Below are 17,178 nucleotides of genomic sequence, written 5' to 3' on the forward strand. Positions count from 1 at the left end.
TGCGGCTTCGGCGCGCACAATGGCCTGGACTAGCGGCGGAGCCCATACCTCGCCTGGGGCGGAGCGGGCCGCGGAGCACGCGGAACGCTGAGCGCCTGCGCCCGCCGAGTGTTCCGGCGCCGGGCCATGCACTCGGGGAACCGCAGCGGCGGCCTGGACTCCTGGGAGGGCGGCGGGGCTGCGGGCGCCGAGGGGCCGGGGCTGGCGGGAACGCTGAGCCCCGGTTCGGTTTTCAACCCGAGCACCTACGAGCGCCTGGCGCTGCTGCTCGGCTCCATCGGGCTGCTGGGCGTTGCCAACAACCTGCTGGTGCTTGTATTTTACTACAAATTCCAGCAGGTCCGCACTCCCTTCTACCTCTTCCTGGTTAACATCAGCTTCAGCGACCTGCTGGTGTCCTTCTTCGGAGTCACCTTTACCTTCGTGTCCTGCCTGAGGAACGGCTGGGTCTGGGACACCGTGGGCTGCGTGTGGGACGGGTTTAGCAGCAGCCTTTTCGGTGAGTTGGGCTGGAGGAGAAAGCACCCGCCTCTCCTCAGCAGACTTTCCATTCTCTGCATTGCCACCGTCTCTGTGCGCCCCCTTGCCACTCAGCCCACCCTCACCTCACTGCCGCTGGGCCTCGTCGCTCCAACTCGCCCTTCCCCGGCTGCGCCTCCCCTCCCGCACCCCAAGCTGCATGGCATTCTGCCCTCCTTCCTGCCCCACACCTCCACTCCGTCCCTATGGTCTTTCATCTCACCGCACACCGTCCCTACGTCCCAGCCCCTCGTCGGCCCCACCTCCTTCATAGCTGTGTCCAGCCACTTTCCGTCTCATCTCAGTTCTGTTTTCACCTCCTCGTGTAATTCAACAAGGCTCGAAACGACGGCTTTTACTCTTTGAGGAAAGAAACGAGGAACTATAGAGTCAGATTCAAGAACAAAAGGGATGATCTCGTGAAAGTTGGCGAGGGTAATGAGAAAGAAGAGTTCATTTATATGCTGTTTGTTTCCTAAAATGACAGGGCAGTCGCATGAGTAATTTTTTTTTAAAATTTTTTTTTTGCTCATGAGCAGTTATAAACTTTTGAATGCTTCCTAGGAACTCTTAGTAAGGGAGTTTTTCATTTCATTCAGGTCCTCAGAATGCAAATTGGCATGTGCCCTTTAAGCTATTTTTACTGTATTTTACTCCTGGGTTCCAGCACACCAAAATCTAAAGTGAAATTACAAACGGCTCAGAGAATCTCAACTCAGGTGAACAAAAATTAGCTTTGCAGCCAGTAGATTTCATTGAAGTTGAACTTGATTGCTAATTGAAGATTTATTTCAACAACACTCCTAATCCTTATGCAAGATTTAGGTCTCACTGAGATTTTTTAACATTTTGAAGGATAGATCCATTAGTGTATCATTGAAGATGTGAATTTCTGAGCTTAGGAAAGAAATGATTTGTGTGTGCTCCAGAATTTCATTTGTACAAAGATTTGAAATAGAAATGTGAAATCCATTGATACTTTATTGCTGCTTTTATCTTGGCAGGTTTTTGAGAACAAAATCTTTGTAGCGTTATCAAAATTTTCTTATTCACTAACCTCCTATGTTGTGACAAACATGTTATATATGTTAAGATTCACTTTTAGATTTTTTGAAGGAAACCAAAGTCATAGAAATCATGATTTCATTCATTTGATTTCCTCAATGATTCTAATATTCTAATACTACTTTTTCCCTCCCTAATAAGCATTAATCTGAGAATTTCATTTGTGCAAAGACTTGAAACTTGAGAGGGGGCTGTAAGTGCACGTAGATAGTGATATGGATGGCTATGTGATCACACTCTTTATATTAACTTAAAATACCTATTTGGCAATTCTGGAGGCGCAGGCTAAGCTTTAAAGAGGGTGACGGAAGGTCAAGCCTACAGTGTCATCAGTAATGCTCCCTGAGGTGAGCAATAGGTGTCTGGTCACATGAAAGTTCTTATTTACAAGAACTGCTTTTTCTCTGCTGGGAATTGTATTTCCATCCGGACACCGTGCATTAGAGTTTGAAAACAAGGATATGTTGAATTCTTTATTAGTAGCAGCATTCCATCTATTCCTCATCTCTAACCTCAGCAACCCCACTTTGCTGTGTCTCCTGGTCTCTTCCTTCCTTTCCTTCTCGTTCATCATCTCTACTTGGATCCCATCCCAATCAGAAGGGATATCTAAGACTGCTAGAAACATTCACTACATGGTAGTTTTCCTGACGACTGCTCTATTTATCTGGCATTTAGTTAATGTCTTCAACTGTGACTATCCCTGCACTTAAATTAGAAATGGAAACTCTGAGGTGAGAGATTAAGAGACTTGGTTAAGCCCTGAGAGAAAGTCAATAGTGAGAGTATGATGGAGCTTAAATTCTTAGCAAAGATTAAGAATTTCTTTGCCTGGAGTTAATTCTAAGGATTGTGCTTCTCAATAAGAGTTAAAGGTGAAGAAAGAGAGGGTGCTTTTCCATTTGTCATCCCTGAACAAGAACTAACCAACCATGGAATATTGAAGGGGAGGCAATTGAAAAATGCCCAAAGTGGCCGCTCTCTCCAGAGGCCGCTGGAGAGGCTGCCCTATCACCTGAGAAGACCACAGGCCTGACAGCATGAGTGTGGGCCCGGCCCTTGATCCTGTGGCTAACCAGCCCATTGTGTGCACTTGCCCATCACTTAATCCCTTCAGCCATCATCATGTCTCTGTTATGGATAATTGAGCTAAATCAGCTTTAAGGTTGTCTTGTCCTACTTGCTGTGTATTTTGAGGACTTCTTTGATAGCTGTAGGTTAAATGGTGCCTGGTTTTAGCGCTTATGGCCTGTTTCCTCTTCTCCTATTCTCACCCTCAAGCCAAGAATAAGCATGTACTTGCTAGTTACACTTCATATACCCTCATGAATTCTGTCTTCCTCTGCACACCCCACTGGAAGAAGGCAGAATAAGTAATTCAGACATAGTCACGTACATACACACAGGGGCCAGGTCACTGCTTTATTCTGTACTCAATCCCCAGTTTCTCAGGGAATGCTGAAAACGAGTGGAATCCCAGAGATTCTTCTGGCAGAGGCTTTGACCAGACAGGACTATTAAGGGAGCCATGTCACTTACACTGACCAGTCGGTTCAGTGAACTAGTCAATTTAATCTAAGTTCCGATTGAATGGCTTGTTTTACAGATGTCCAAGATAATTAGTCATCTTCACCTAGGCAGGCCCAGTTTGTACTGGTCTAGATCTCAGCAAGTTTAGTAGTGGTGAAAACCCAAGCTCAGGGAGCTGGCACTCTTCTCTGGCAGTGACGGCTGATAGCAAGGCCCCGATCGGGGTGTGTGTGGCGCTTCAGCCCGAAGACCTCAGGGGAGGATGCCTCACCCCCTTGGCTGCGCCACCTCTGGCCACACCTTGTGCCACATGGATGTGCTTCACACGGAGTGTTAAGCAGCGTTCCTCCCAGAGGTAGCTGGACAGCCTTTCTCCACTACCACCTCCTACCCCTTCGAAAACAAAAACAATGTGCTAATTTTGGCAAAGGATGTTTAGACAGACCTTTGTCATGGGACACAGAGACTCAGGGTCACAGAGTCAGAATCTGGCAAAATGCAAATCACCCTATTCAAATGTTAAAAGTAGGTGTTATTTATGTTAAGATATTTTAACATATGAACCCAGGAATTTTCCTTTTACACCTAAAATAATACACACGTGCCTGTGTACATTCATATGAAGATTCGTTATGAACACATTTTTCCTTACTCTTTTATATGTTTAAATATTTTTCAGTGCCGGTTGTTTTATTGAATTAATCCTTTTGTAATGATCTGACTGGTTAATTCAGTTGACATAGTCTCATGTTGACATCACGCGATCCTAATGGTGGGTTGAGTGTGGAAGAGCCTTCTATTCAGCTGCCCTAGAATCACCCACAGACTGTATGGAGCACATCGTACATAGTCTGTTTCCGTAAACACAGCGGAGCCACACATTTCTTACAGTCTAAGCTCACGGTTGTATATAGTTTTATTCTAATAGTTTTCTTAAAAGCAAAAGTTAGAGAATTGTTTTCGATTAGTTCTTTATTTTCGATTAGTTCTTTATTTTTGTGGGACACTTATAGTCTTCATTAATGAACTGCCAGATCATGGGAGTACATCTTGTTAATTTTCAAAAAATTAGAAAATCCATGAGAAAGCATTTAATGACTTGCTTTAGTAGAGGCTTATGTCCTAATAACAAGTCAGGCTGTGATGGATTGTAATTACTGTTGCATGAAATTACTTTTCTGTTAATATTGTTTACAATTGTATTATTTCTTGAATTTTCTTTCAGAGAAGAGTTCCAGTCACAAATGCACATGTGGTGCATTTTGACACTTACTGCTAAGATGAAATGCAGAAGTGAAAACCACACATCCATTTTAGTATTCTAAGATGTGATTAGACATGCTGTATCATGTTTTTGTGCTACTGACCCATAAGGAAAAAAAAAAAAATCACTGGAAAAGGGTAACAGTACAGCTGGGACCTGCAACCTCGATACTTCTGGGATGAGCTGGAACATCACGGGAGATTTTATTGCAACATATTCACACCTCATCTGAGCCCTCAGCCTAGATTCATGCACATTTCCTTCACTGGCAGTTGTCACGAGGCACTTTACCTCCCAGAATGGCAGACACTCTCCCCACAGAGTTTGATGTGGTTATTATAGGGACAGGTTTGCCTGAATCCATCCTTGCAGCCGCATGTTCAAGAAGTGGTCAGAGGGTTCTGCATATTGATTCAAGAAGTTACTATGGAGGAAACTGGGCTAGTTTTACCTTTTCAGGATTGCTTTCCTGGTTGAAGGAGTATCAGCAAACCAGTGACATCGAGGACAAAAGTACCACTGCGTGGCAAGACCTGATCGATGACACAGAAGAAGCCATCACCCTTCGTAGGAAGGATGAAACCATTCAGCACACAGAAGTGTTTTGTTATGCCAGTCAGGACATGGATGACAGTACTAAAAAGGTTGATGCTCTGCAGAAAAACCCTTCCTGTGTGGTACATGGCACCCTCACAACACCTCTGGATTCCGCATGCTTGTCTGAGGAAACACACATGACTAGCTGCAAAGTGCCTGCCGAAGACACTCCAAAAAACGAGGGAGAAGTTTTACTAGAAGCAACCAATATAGAGGAAACTCAAGCGAAAGAAAAATGTAAAGATAAAACTTGTACACACACAATTTCAGACAGAGATGAAGACGAAAACAGATCTGTAGTGGAAGACAGCGCTGAGCGACCAAAGAGAAATAGGGTTACGTACTCACAGATAGTTAAAGAAGGCAGGAGATTTAACATTGACTTGGTATCAAAGCTGCTCTATTCTCAAGGATTGCTAATTGATCTTTTAATCAAATCAAACGTGAGTCGTTATGCTGAATTTAAAAACGTAACTAGGATTCTTGCATTTCGAGAAGGAAAAGTAGAACAGGTGCCTTGCTCCAGAGCAGATGTATTTAATAGCAAAGAACTCACTATGGTTGAAAAGAGGATGCTAATGAAGTTTCTTACGTTTTGTTTGGACTATGAACAACATCCTGATGAATACCAAGATTTCACACAATGCTCATTTTCAGAATACTTAAAAACTAAAAAATTAACCCCCAACCTTCAACATTTTGTGCTATACTCAATTGCAATGACAGAGTCATCCTGCACTACCGTAGACGGCCTTAAAGCAGCAAAAAACTTCCTTCGGTGTCTTGGACGGTTTGGCAACACTCCCTTTCTTTTTCCCTTGTATGGCCAGGGAGAAATCCCCCAGGGTTTTTGCAGAATGTGTGCAGTGTTCGGTGGAATCTATTGCCTTCGCCATAAAGTACAATGCCTTGTAATTGACAGAGAATCGGGAAGATGTAAAGCAATTATAGATCACTTTGGTCAAAGAATAAGTGCTAAGCATTTTATTGTGGAGGATAGTTACCTTTCTGAGGAGACGTGCTCAGATGTGCAGTATAAGCAGATCTCCAGGGCAGTGCTCATTACGGATCAGTCTCTGCTACAGGCAGATTCGGATCAGCAGATTTCCATTTTGATCGTGCCTCCAACGGAACCGGGGGCGCATGCTGTTCGGGTCACGGAATTATGTTCTTCGACCATGACGTGCATGAAAGACACCTATCTGGTACATCTGACCTGTACATCTTCTAAAACAGCAAGAGAAGACTTAGAATCAGTGGTGAAGAAATTATTCACCCCGTATGCCGAAACAGAAAAAGACAAGGAAGAACTTGCAAAGCCAAGACTCTTGTGGGCTCTTTATTTTACTATGAGAGATTCCTCAGGAATCAGCAGAAGCTCATACTGTGGCTTACCTTCCAATGTCTATGTCTGCTCTGGGCCTGACTGTGGGCTGGGGAATGAGCATGCAGTCCAGCAAGCCGAAACGCTTTTCCAGGAGATCTTTCCAGGTGAGGAATTCTGCCCCCCACCTCCAAATCCAGAAGACATTATCTTTGATGGTGATGATAAGCAACCAGAGGCTTCTGGAACCAATAATATAGTAATGGCCAAACTGGAATCGTCTGAAGGAAGCAAAAACCTAGAAAGCCCAGGGAAGCACCTTCAAAATTAGGAAAAAAGCAAACTGGAAATGCTACTTTGGGCCTTCATCCTAGCATGAGAATCTTCTTGTTTAAGGACAGTTTTCTATGAGAGTAATTAGAAGTGGTTTACATGATGAGTGCTATGCAGCTGTTGTCTTTAATTCTGTTTGAGACTTTCAGTCATTGGTTGTCTTTGTTAACCTATCAGTAACTGATTTATTGGTTATTGGACTTTTTTTGTTTGTTTCAGAATGCATTCCATGATCCAGAATCTTAAACAGAGTCAGCTTTATTTTAGTCCATATTAGCAGCTGTGCTTTATTAAAGGAAGGTCATGTATCTGCTAATGACCTTCAGATTTTATTGTCTACAATGACAATAAGTATTTTGCTTTGCAGCTAATATACAGTTACTACCACCTCTGAATAAAACACAGTAAATTTGTATAAAATATAAACGTACATGTATATAATATAAATACATATACATGGTAGCAATAGCAGCTAATGCAAGTGCCAATATGATAAAGTACATTTGTCTTATTAAAAGATGAACTTTGCATGATCCTTTATCTGTGAAGGTATGATGTTTACAGTAAGTCTTGCAGTTTAATTCTCCTACTTGACCCTTGTAACTGAGGAGGCAATGTTGCCACCATGATCTACTTTAGAAAAAGTGCCAGAGAGTTCTGTTAGTTGTTGAAGAGCTCATTCTTAGGAGAGTTAGTCCAAAAAAATCTAGAGCATAAGGTTGTCATTTAATTTCTACAGACCCCTGCTCTGGCACCTAAAAGGATTTCCAACAAGTAACGTAAGCCAAAAGGAAAAAAAAAATTGAGGAAAAAGACATTTCACAATGACTGTTCTGAAGTTCCTAAGGAGAAACTAAGTCACTTTTTACCTGGGATTGATTTCTCGAGGTTTCTCAGTGGGGGCGAATGTTGCACCTTGTTGGCTCTACCCTGTAAATAGCGACACTAACTGCAACCGATAGGAATGAGTCAGGAGGATTTACCGTGTCCCTTCAGTTGTGTCTCACTCCACGAGTAGTGAGGTAACTGCTTTCATAATCACTTCTGCCTTTGGGCTGTTACTCTAGAGGATAGAAACATTTTTCTAGAACCACCAGAAGTTATAATGCTGTTGTTACTCCAGTGGGGGAAGCCTGTGTGGAGCTGTCGTGAACTTCCCTTTTATGCCAGTTCCCATTTCTCAAGAGAATAGTAATCCTGTAGGAAGAGAGCCCTTCAGTGACAGTTGGTTTCCCCCCCCCCCCGCCCCCGGAACAAAGAGCATTTACCACATGCTAGGCACTTGTGCTCTCTCATTACAGTTTCTCAGTCCTGTGAGTCAGATGTTAAAATCGAATGTATTTTCAAAGAGCAAATAAAGATTTAATTAATAGTTTTCTCAGTCTGCTATGTGGAAGAGCCAGCATTGGAATCTAGGTTTTTATGATTTAAAAATCTTTCACTGAAGTTAACTGTTAGAAGAGGATGGGTACTGTAGGAGAAGGAAAAATGCTCATGAACATCAGTCTGGTGTTGCTGGTGAAGAAAAATAGACAGAAATTGGTTCTCAGCTTATTATTGAATCATAGAAATGTGAAGATTAAGAGTAATTGAAAATAAATATAGTTTAGAGCTATAGATCTCATTGAAGCAGAATTTGGCTAAGTTTTAACAAAATTCTTTTTAATGTCTTTTGATCTGTACATTGTATCATAAAAAAATATAGATGCCACTAGGCCAACATATGATCTGAATAGTCTTTTTTTGCTCTTCTATATATGAGGAAAGTGAAATAAGAAATATTTAATTTACACCTTACTAAAAGAGAAATCATGAATTGGTATATATATATATATACTTCTGAATATAGTGAAGTGGTATTATTGGGTGAATCCTGAGGTTTAATACAATGAAAATACCAGCAATAAACCTAAAAATTAGTCATTAAAATGAAAAAGAATTTAAGATGATTTAAAGTGGTACATATATAAAGTGGAATATTATTCAGCCATAAAAAGGAACAAAATCTTGCCATCTGCAACAACATGGATGGACCTAGAGGGTGTTATGCTAAGTGAAATAATGACTTCAGACAGAGAAAGATACCATATGATTTCACTTATATGTGGAATCTTAAAAAATTAGTGAACCAATGAAACAGAAATAAACTCAGAGAACATTTTGATGGCTACCAGATGGGAGGGATGTTAGGGGCATGGGTGAAATAAGGGAAAGGATTAAGAGGTACAAATTGGTAGTTGCAAAGTAGTCATGGGAATGTAAAGTATAGCATAGGGAATATAGTCAGTAATATTGTAATAACCATGTATGGTGTCAGATGGGTACTAGATTTATTGGGGTGATCACTTCATAAGTTATGTAAATATCTAATCACTGTATTGTAAACCTAAAACTAATAAAATATTGTATGTCAACTAATTGAAAAAAAAATTATCAAAATGATTAGGGGATATTATAACCTACTATAATTTTCTAATGAGTTGGAATTTTACCCTACTGGGCTTTTAGTTGTACTTTTTCAGATTCAAAGAATGAATATGTATTGTGAAAGGTGATATCCTAATATCTGCATTTTGAGGCAAATATGGCCTCAATACTAGAAGTCAGACATTTTGGAAAGGGTCTCATTCCGAACAGATGCAAAATGTAAAATAAAATATTGTCAAATAATACACAGCATGTAAACTGCAGGCATACCTCATTTTATTGCACTTTATGGTGCTTGGTAGATGTTGCGTTTTTTACAAATTGAAGAGATCCTTAGCGATCAAAAAGTATGACTTGCATTTTTTAGCAATAAAATATTTGTTTAGATATAGTGCTGTGTATACTTAAAAGACTACAGTGTAATGTAAACATAACTTTTGTACGCATTGGGAAACCAAAAAACTTGTGAGACTCACTTTATTGCATTATTCATTTTATTGTGATGGTCTGGAACTGAACCCACAATATCTCCCAGGTATGCCTGTAATTATTTACTAGGATTCATTCAGGATTATAAGGCCGGTGTTCAATAGAACAACCATTAAATGAACATCAACTGTGCAAAATACTAAGTAATCCAAACTTAATTACATAGAACTTAAAAGATCAATGAAGTTCATCATTCATCTTCAATTTAAATAATTACTTAAAACCAAGAACTAACATTCCTATCAGGAAAATATATAGAAAGCATTTCTCAAGCAGAAATTAAACAGTCTTGGCACCATTTTTATTTATATATGGTCTAAGAAGCTTATTGTAATAAAACCTTAGGATTCACAGAAAGGTAAAGACAAGGAAAGAAAGCACAAATATTTTCTATTCACATGGCTTTGTAACTAGTAAAACCTATAATATCATATAAATATCCTGACAATAAAAGACTAATTCAGGAAATTGCAGGATAAACAGTTTTTAAAAATCTCATTTCTAGATTCCAACAGTGACAAACTACAATTTAAAAACTTTGGATATTAATATATACGAGCCATTTAAAGTTATACAACTATATTGGGATATAGCAGATTGAAGGACCTACATCCTAGGGTAATGGAAAAAAGTAACCAGGGAGTCTGAAAACCAAAATTATAGTTCTCATTTCACTGCTTACCAGTTGTATGGTCTTGGAAAAATCACATAGCTTCAATTTCATCATCTATAAAATAGAAATAATACTTTGCTGAATTATTTGGGGGATTACATTTATGTATATGAAATCATGTTCAAAAGAATGGCCACAGGTGACATGTAGATTTACTATACTTCCACTTAACATTCCAATTGGATGCTTAGGTAATGACAGTTATGATAAATTATTTAGGAAAAAAAGCAAAACTATGTCTTTATAACCTGGGAAAAAATGGGAGTCTTGCACTTATAATCCTTAAGACATGCTATTAAGTAATCTTTCTAAATATACTATGGTACTGAATAGAAAGTTTAGCTAAGACTAATAAGCCAATTGGAAAAAAAGAAATATGTAATAACTGCCAGAAAGACTAGCTGGATGTCAATATGAAAAAAAGAAATTAGATCCTATTATAGATGATATAACTAATTCCACATCAATTAAAATGTTAAGTATAAAGGTAAAAATAAAAAGACTACAGTTTTCATCCTAATAATGGTAAAAGGAAATGTATGGCAATAGAAAACATTGACAAGGCAGATGAGATTAACTAAATGAAAAATGAAAAATATACTAAGTAAGAAGACAAAAGAAGAACAGATGGAATTTTAAAAAGGTACTTGCCTTACATATGGATAAAGCACTTACTATTTTTTAAAAGGTAAGTGCAAATCCATAAGGCTTTTTACTCTTTACTAGGCAAATTTATAAAAGGACTGGCAAATTGAAATGACTTTGACCTAGTTCATGCTATTAGCAAAAATTTTTCAATTGTATGTGTCCTCATACCAGTAGCATTATTTTATTAGTGGTTTTTAAAATAACTAGAAAATATAGTGAGAGCTCTATAACCAATCTATCTTTCGATAGATATAACTCATTTGAGTAGCATATGCCCAGGAAAATATTTAAAAGATATTTTTAGTAAGTCCGTTCATTTGAGTTAAAAAAATGACAATCCCAATAGTTGGGCTATGGATAAGTAAATTTTTGTGTTTGCTATTGCTATCATACACTGTTATGTAGCCATTAAATAATAATCGTCTTTGTAAAACTATGGCAAAAATGTTTGAATGAGACTTAAAATGAGACATAAATTATTGTATTTACTGATTATATTATGTACACTGAAAAAAAAATTGGAGTTTGACATTAAGGGGTTCTTTTTTTTTCTGTAAAATACTGATGTGTGCAATGAAAAATAAAAGATTAATGGTATAATCATTTACCAAATTGGTGAGATAATTATTGATTCCTTGGAAACTTCTAAAGTTCTCCTTTAAATTCAAATATATATATATTTTAAATGTTAAAGTCAAAAGATAATTTCCAGAAATATTGATAGAAAGTTTTACAGCTCTTGGTGGGAAATTTTCTTAGCTAAAATGGATTTTATATCTTTTCTCAGCTATCTGGCATTAAGAAATAAGGTATATATTGTGATGACACTTTTTTAAATGGGAACCTCACAGCCAGAGGTTGAAATAATAGAAATAGTATTAATGCCTTTCAGCACATTAGAATGAAGATATTGTGTGCTAGTTAAAGTATGGACCCAAATCCAAGAATACACTTCATTTGGGAGTCTTAGAGGCCATGGAAATAAAGGTTGGGTTCGGATTCCTAGATTTGGCCAAGCCTGGGTCTGAGAAGCCTTTTCAGGGAGACCCATTCTGGGGACAGATCTCAAGAGATTGAGGATGCTGGCTGGCCTTTTTTGTTAGCCTGAGAGATCCAAATCAAAAGGCGATTTAATTCAGTAAACATCAGTTGAACATCAGCTGTGGATTATGAATTGGTGTTATTCTAGAGATTACAAATAGAAAAATGAATGAAACAGATCCTCTACCTGCGAACCATTCTGTTGGATGACATACATAACTTTTACCTTAATGAGAATTAAGACGTTTTCTATCTATCATATTCCCCATTATAACTACTGCCACCTCCCCCGACACACAAAAAGAAAAACAAAAGGGAATCTGATTTGTGATGCATGGCATTCCTTTAAAAGGGGTGCCAAAACTTTTTATTACATAGTTGGAAACAAATAGCTTAACAGTTAAGTGGTAGATCAGTTAATACTTTCTGAAATCTATTTCAGCTAACATTTAGTTAATTAAGAAGTTTCTGACATTAATCGGAAGCTTTCTGTCTTGCTTGGGTGAAAGAGTGAAGAGAATGTGTAAAAGACTGAGTCCCAGGAGCTCAAGGCATTGAGTCAGGGAGTAGGAAGTATAAAGAAATCAAAAGGCCAAAAGAAAGTTTCAAGACCAAGAAATTCCAATTAGGATTACTTTTGTTTACCTTCCCAAGAAGAGCAGGACAAATGAAGTCATGCTTTTATTGCATTGAGGTAGTTACTTCCTTTTTGAAGATTTAAAATTTTTTTTAGTATTTTTACCTTCATTATAGCGGTATTATTTACAGTATCTTCCTTATCCTTGTAACCAATGACCAAATGTATTCACATTTCAACAGCAGGTGATAATACCTCCAGCTTTCTGTAAGGCAGAAGCAAAGTAGCTGAGTAATTCAATTGAAAGAATTTGACTCCAACATGAATATTACGCAGCAGTTCTGCTCCAGCATTTGCAGGAATACTGCTTTTTCTTCTGACAACTACATTTTCTTATATGAACCTCAGGACAACTATGTAAGGTAAGAAAAGGCAGGCATTTATATCCGTTGTATAGATAAGACTAAGTGACTTATTTGGACTCTCTTGGTAAGCATTCAGATCCATTAATTAGAACTGAAATGTAACTATTCCACTTTGCCTCCCATCTCGAGAGTTATTTATTGTATATAAGTGCATAATACATAAATCGCTATTTTAAAAGTAGTGGTTTCTGGAATTTTAGAGTACATTTGTTTTTCAGCAAATAAAAAAATCGTCCTATAAGTAAAATTTGTGTAAAGGGGGGCAACTGATGATTTTTATGTCGAGAGCTTCATTTCTTCCTATATAGTATCTTTATTAATTCGTGCTGATGTCCTATAATTTTGGCATTTGCTTGTTGCAAATATGTATTTAACACTTAATATACTGTGAACAGCTAATATAAATAAATGGATTCACATTGAAGAAAAGGTATGACTGGTTCAGAAGTGCAGGATTGACAAAGTATAGGAGATAAATATCTGCTTTGTAGTCCAGTCAGAAGGAAATACATCTAGGTATTTCTAAAGAAATAGGAATCCCTATGGACATTGGTGCAGTGGAGTTTATGCCAATTCTTTTATTACAGTTCACAGAACTAAACTCCTTGAGCACCTCGTTCCTGCTTATTGGAGACTTTTATTTATTCTGTATTTATTCATCCTTATACTTAAGAATAAAAATATTACTAATCTAGTATGGGGGAAGATTATTTTTACGTCATAAGCTAATTTCATATGTGTAAGTTTATATTCAAATTTTTGTATTAATTTCAGTCTTTTGTCATTATGAAGAAGAAATTTGGGGGAATATATTGCAGAGGAAGAGCAGGAAATCTTGTTTTTAGGCAATTAATTTAGTTGCTAGTTTCCTAAGATGATTTATGTGAAGGATGATAGAGAAATAAGCTGTATGTCCTGTTCCTTTAACAGTCCTGCTTTATGACAGCATAACATTATTTGTAATGCCCTCTGTTACTGAAACATAAATATCAACCAGGTATTTATTAAAAGGAAAAAGCAAAAGATGAGAAGTGCACTGGAAATAATGTGCCATGAGCCTGCGATCTGACTCGGTGTGTGCGCTGCAGCTCCGTCCTGCGCTCCACAGGCTCCTCCTGGTGCCTCTTCTCTTCCATGTCATCCCTTTGCCTTCATCCCCTCCCTCTGGGTTCCAGCCTGAGGGACAGAGCCACTGGGAAAATGTATCAGCATCTTAGTCCTGGGTCCACCTGCTGTCAGTACACATAGTTTTAGGATAAGCCTGTGCGAGTCAATGCAACTATTTAAAAATAGGCAACATTTCAGTAGTCTATAAGATGTTCCATCTAATAATTTTACTAATTTTCTTTCATTAAGGCAGTGGTTCTCAAACCAGGGTGATTTTGCCCTTTAGGGGACGTGTGACAATGTCTGGAGACATTTTTGACTGTTAAAATTGGGAAGGGGTGTTATGGCATCTAGTGGGTGGAAGGCAGGGGTTCTGCTAAACCCTACAATGCACAAGACAGCAGCTCCACGAGAAAGAACCATCCAGTCCAAAATGCCGATGGTGCCACGTTTGAGAAAATTGAATTAGAGTAAAAATCTTGAATATTTATAGTGAATCTTCTTTCATTTTTTTACGCTCCCCATTTTTACCTTTTTTGCTCATTATCTTCTGACTCCCTACATGCTTCTTCAGCAGCATCATTGTCCATTGTCAGCAGCAACTGCTGTCTGCTGCTGCCTCGTGCCCCCCACCACCCCATCCCCCGCCCCACTGAGGCGCAGGGCTTTCTTCTGAAGGTTTACGATCAACTCCAAGCATAATTCAGGGAATTAGGGAATATTTCTCATCCTGCCCCTATGGTCCAATGTAGATTAGAGATTTTTGTGGGTTTTTGAAAATATTTATTCATCTCATTCAGAAATAGAATAATTCTGCAAAGAAGTTATAGAAATAAAAGGATGGTACCTTTTGTTTCTGTTCGTTTTTAAATAATATTTCCATATTAATTTTAGATATCTTTCTATACACTGCAAACGACTAGCTCAAAGTTAATGTAAAAATATGTTAGCATACATTTTTTGGAGGAGTGCTATTCATTTGACAGGCTATGGGCAAATTAATCAAATTATACATATATAATAATATCCTGAGTTTCAGAGAAGCCAAAACAAGAGTAAATAAACCATCCGTAATTGAATTGTACTCAAAATTACACTCGCTGATGGTTCACCAGGCAATGAGCTAGCACAGCAGCTTGATATTTATAGACAGGGGTTAACTACAGAAAATACCTAAATGGAATGAGTCAGTGTTCTTAATGCAGAGAAGAACCTTAGCTAGATTACACTGCAAAGTGAAACACGGGTTTAATACAATGCAACGTTTATTGAACACTGTGCCCCAGTTTCTGTGCTATACTCTGGGAATGCAGAGAATAATTATAACTAACATTTACTGAGCACTTATTGTATGCCAAGCACTGCTCTAAGTACTCGCTATATTTATTTAATCCTCATAACAACCCAATGGGGCTAGGTGTGTTTATTATCCCCATTTTGCAGAGATAAAGAACTTGACCAAGATCACACAGCTGGTAAGTGAGCTGCGATGTGGAGTCTTCAGTGAGGTGTCAGGGTAAGTCCAGCACAAGTAACTAACTACTTACATGCCAGAAACTGTTCTAATTTCTTTATATATATTATCGCAATTTTTAAAATAACCTTATGAGGTAGATACTAATGTTTCTTTGTGTAGATGAGAAATAAGGCTCAGTAACTTTCCCAAAGTTACATAGAGTTAGTACATTGTGGAACTCTCAGTCCACGGGGCCGACGCCGACGCAGTTAACCACGACCTTAATCAGGCTGAGGTCATTTCTGTGATGGAGGAATACACTTCAATGGATGTGCAGAGATGTTATTTTAAGTCTGACTAGGGAAATCTGGGAAGCTTTCATGAAAGAAAAAGCCTGGGTTCTACGGGTCAAGGAGGGTTTCTCCAGGATGATGCGAGGAACACACTCCGTGTGGGGAGCACAGCGGAAACAAAGGGGCGAGGACATCGAGAGCACTGCATGGCGAGAGCGCGGCGTTCCCTGACCTGGTGGGAATGGGGGCCGGGGGCGGGACACAGGAGACAGCGTCCACACTGTCAGTAGTCTTGAATACCGTGGGACTTTTATTCAGTGGGTGGCCAGGAACTGTTGGAGGGTTTTCTAGATAAGGCCTCTGTTTAAAGGGCAGGCTGGTGACATTGTGGAGGGAGGCCGGAAAGAAGGTGCGGAGACTGGATTCAGGTGATGCGTCAGGAGAGAAAGTCTGATAGGCTTGGGGACGGCAGAGGGATGGGGATGAAACAGGAAGAGGAAATTTTGGAGAGAACCACAGGAGCTGAAAAATGTGTGTTATGGATAAGAGAGAGAGAAAGGAATTGGAAATGAGTAAAATGTCAGCTTTGGTGTTTGAATGAGTGCAATACATTTAACCAAGATTGGAAACAGGTTTTGAGGGAAAGCAAATGGTTTGGCTTTGGTCCTACGAGGTGATCAGGAGAGGGTTCTGGAAGGTCCCAGAGGGCTGAGGAATTCTGACTCCTAGGGGAGCAGCGGTTAGTGTTGATATTAAACAAAGAGGTGAGATGCCTCGGACCTGTACCCTGCGATTCGCAGGAGCGTGAATCCATGGGAGCGAGAATGTGAAAAGGAGGCCAGACCGAAGGCCACCGAGATGGTCTGGTAGGAGATGGTGAGGGGCTGACTTGGGGCGACAGGAGTCATACCAGAGAAGGACACATCTGAGAACCACTGAGGACACTAAATCAGCGTGACTCCGTGCCCCACCGGAAGTGAGCGCTGTTAGAAAGCAAGAGAAATCAGAAGACGGCTGAGCGGGCGTTGGCAGCCAAGGGCCCGCCGAAACGCAAACGTGGTGCCCGCCGGGCGACAGTCTCCTGCCGCTGGGCTCGTCCTGGGCCAGAAAAGTCCTCGGTTCCAGGGCATGCGCTCTTTTGTTTTTCCCTCCTCCTGGGCTTGTTAAGCCTCAGGGACACGAGTCAGAGGCTGCTGGTACCTGGATTGCCACAGGCTGTCCCAGATTTAGGCGAATAGAGAGCAACCCAGCCAAGGCGGGAAGGAGAGAAACGGCTCCGATGGCGTTACAGACTTCTAGCTTATGGGTAGCTCATATTACGTTTCTATGTGACACTGTGCTTGAAGCCAGTGCCATCTTGGAATCTTGGTTACATAAGATAATCTGTTTTTTTTTTTTTACCCTAAAGAA

At 39.5% G+C, this 17,178-nt stretch overlaps 2 protein-coding genes and 1 long non-coding RNA gene across 4 annotated transcripts in view; all 3 read left to right on the forward strand.

Annotated features, from left to right (window-relative positions):
* The first annotated feature begins 6 nt into the window (after nt 1–6).
* OPN3 (opsin 3) overlaps nt 7–17,178 on the forward strand; it is a 47,024-nt gene continuing 29,852 nt past the window's right edge. The window contains exon 1 of the mRNA XM_006924119.3: nt 7–499. Coding sequence (XP_006924181.1) covers nt 127–499 — 373 coding nt within the window. The 5' untranslated portion in view covers nt 7–126. The remainder of the gene's footprint in view (nt 500–17,178) is intronic.
* CHML (CHM like, Rab escort protein 2) lies at nt 360–8,007 on the forward strand. 2 transcript variants are annotated; one of them, XM_006924118.3, is made up of 2 exons: nt 360–499; nt 4,340–8,007. In XM_006924118.3, the coding sequence occupies exon 2, from the start codon at nt 4,678–4,680 to the stop codon at nt 6,628–6,630; it is 1,953 nt and encodes a 650-aa protein (XP_006924180.1). In that variant the 5' UTR covers nt 360–499; nt 4,340–4,677; the 3' UTR covers nt 6,631–8,007. The 2 variants fall into 2 exon arrangements, with proteins under 2 accessions (XP_006924180.1, XP_024896978.1); XM_025041210.1 differs by lacking the exon at nt 360–499 and adding an exon at nt 582–954.
* Nucleotides 8,682–11,398, forward strand: LOC112472776. Its single transcript, XR_003043756.1, has 2 exons — nt 8,682–10,758; nt 10,910–11,398. It is a non-coding gene; the product is annotated as an uncharacterized LOC112472776 (long non-coding RNA).

The sequence above is a fragment of the Pteropus alecto genome, unplaced genomic scaffold (assembly GCF_000325575.1).
Source record: "Pteropus alecto unplaced genomic scaffold, ASM32557v1 scaffold279, whole genome shotgun sequence".
Taxonomy (NCBI): domain Eukaryota; kingdom Metazoa; phylum Chordata; class Mammalia; order Chiroptera; family Pteropodidae; genus Pteropus; species Pteropus alecto.

Excerpts from the sequence above, each read along its gene's own strand:
- CHML (XM_006924118.3), top strand. The coding sequence starts at position 4,678 with ATGGCAGACACTCTCCCCACAGAGTTTGATGTGGTTATTATAGGGACA.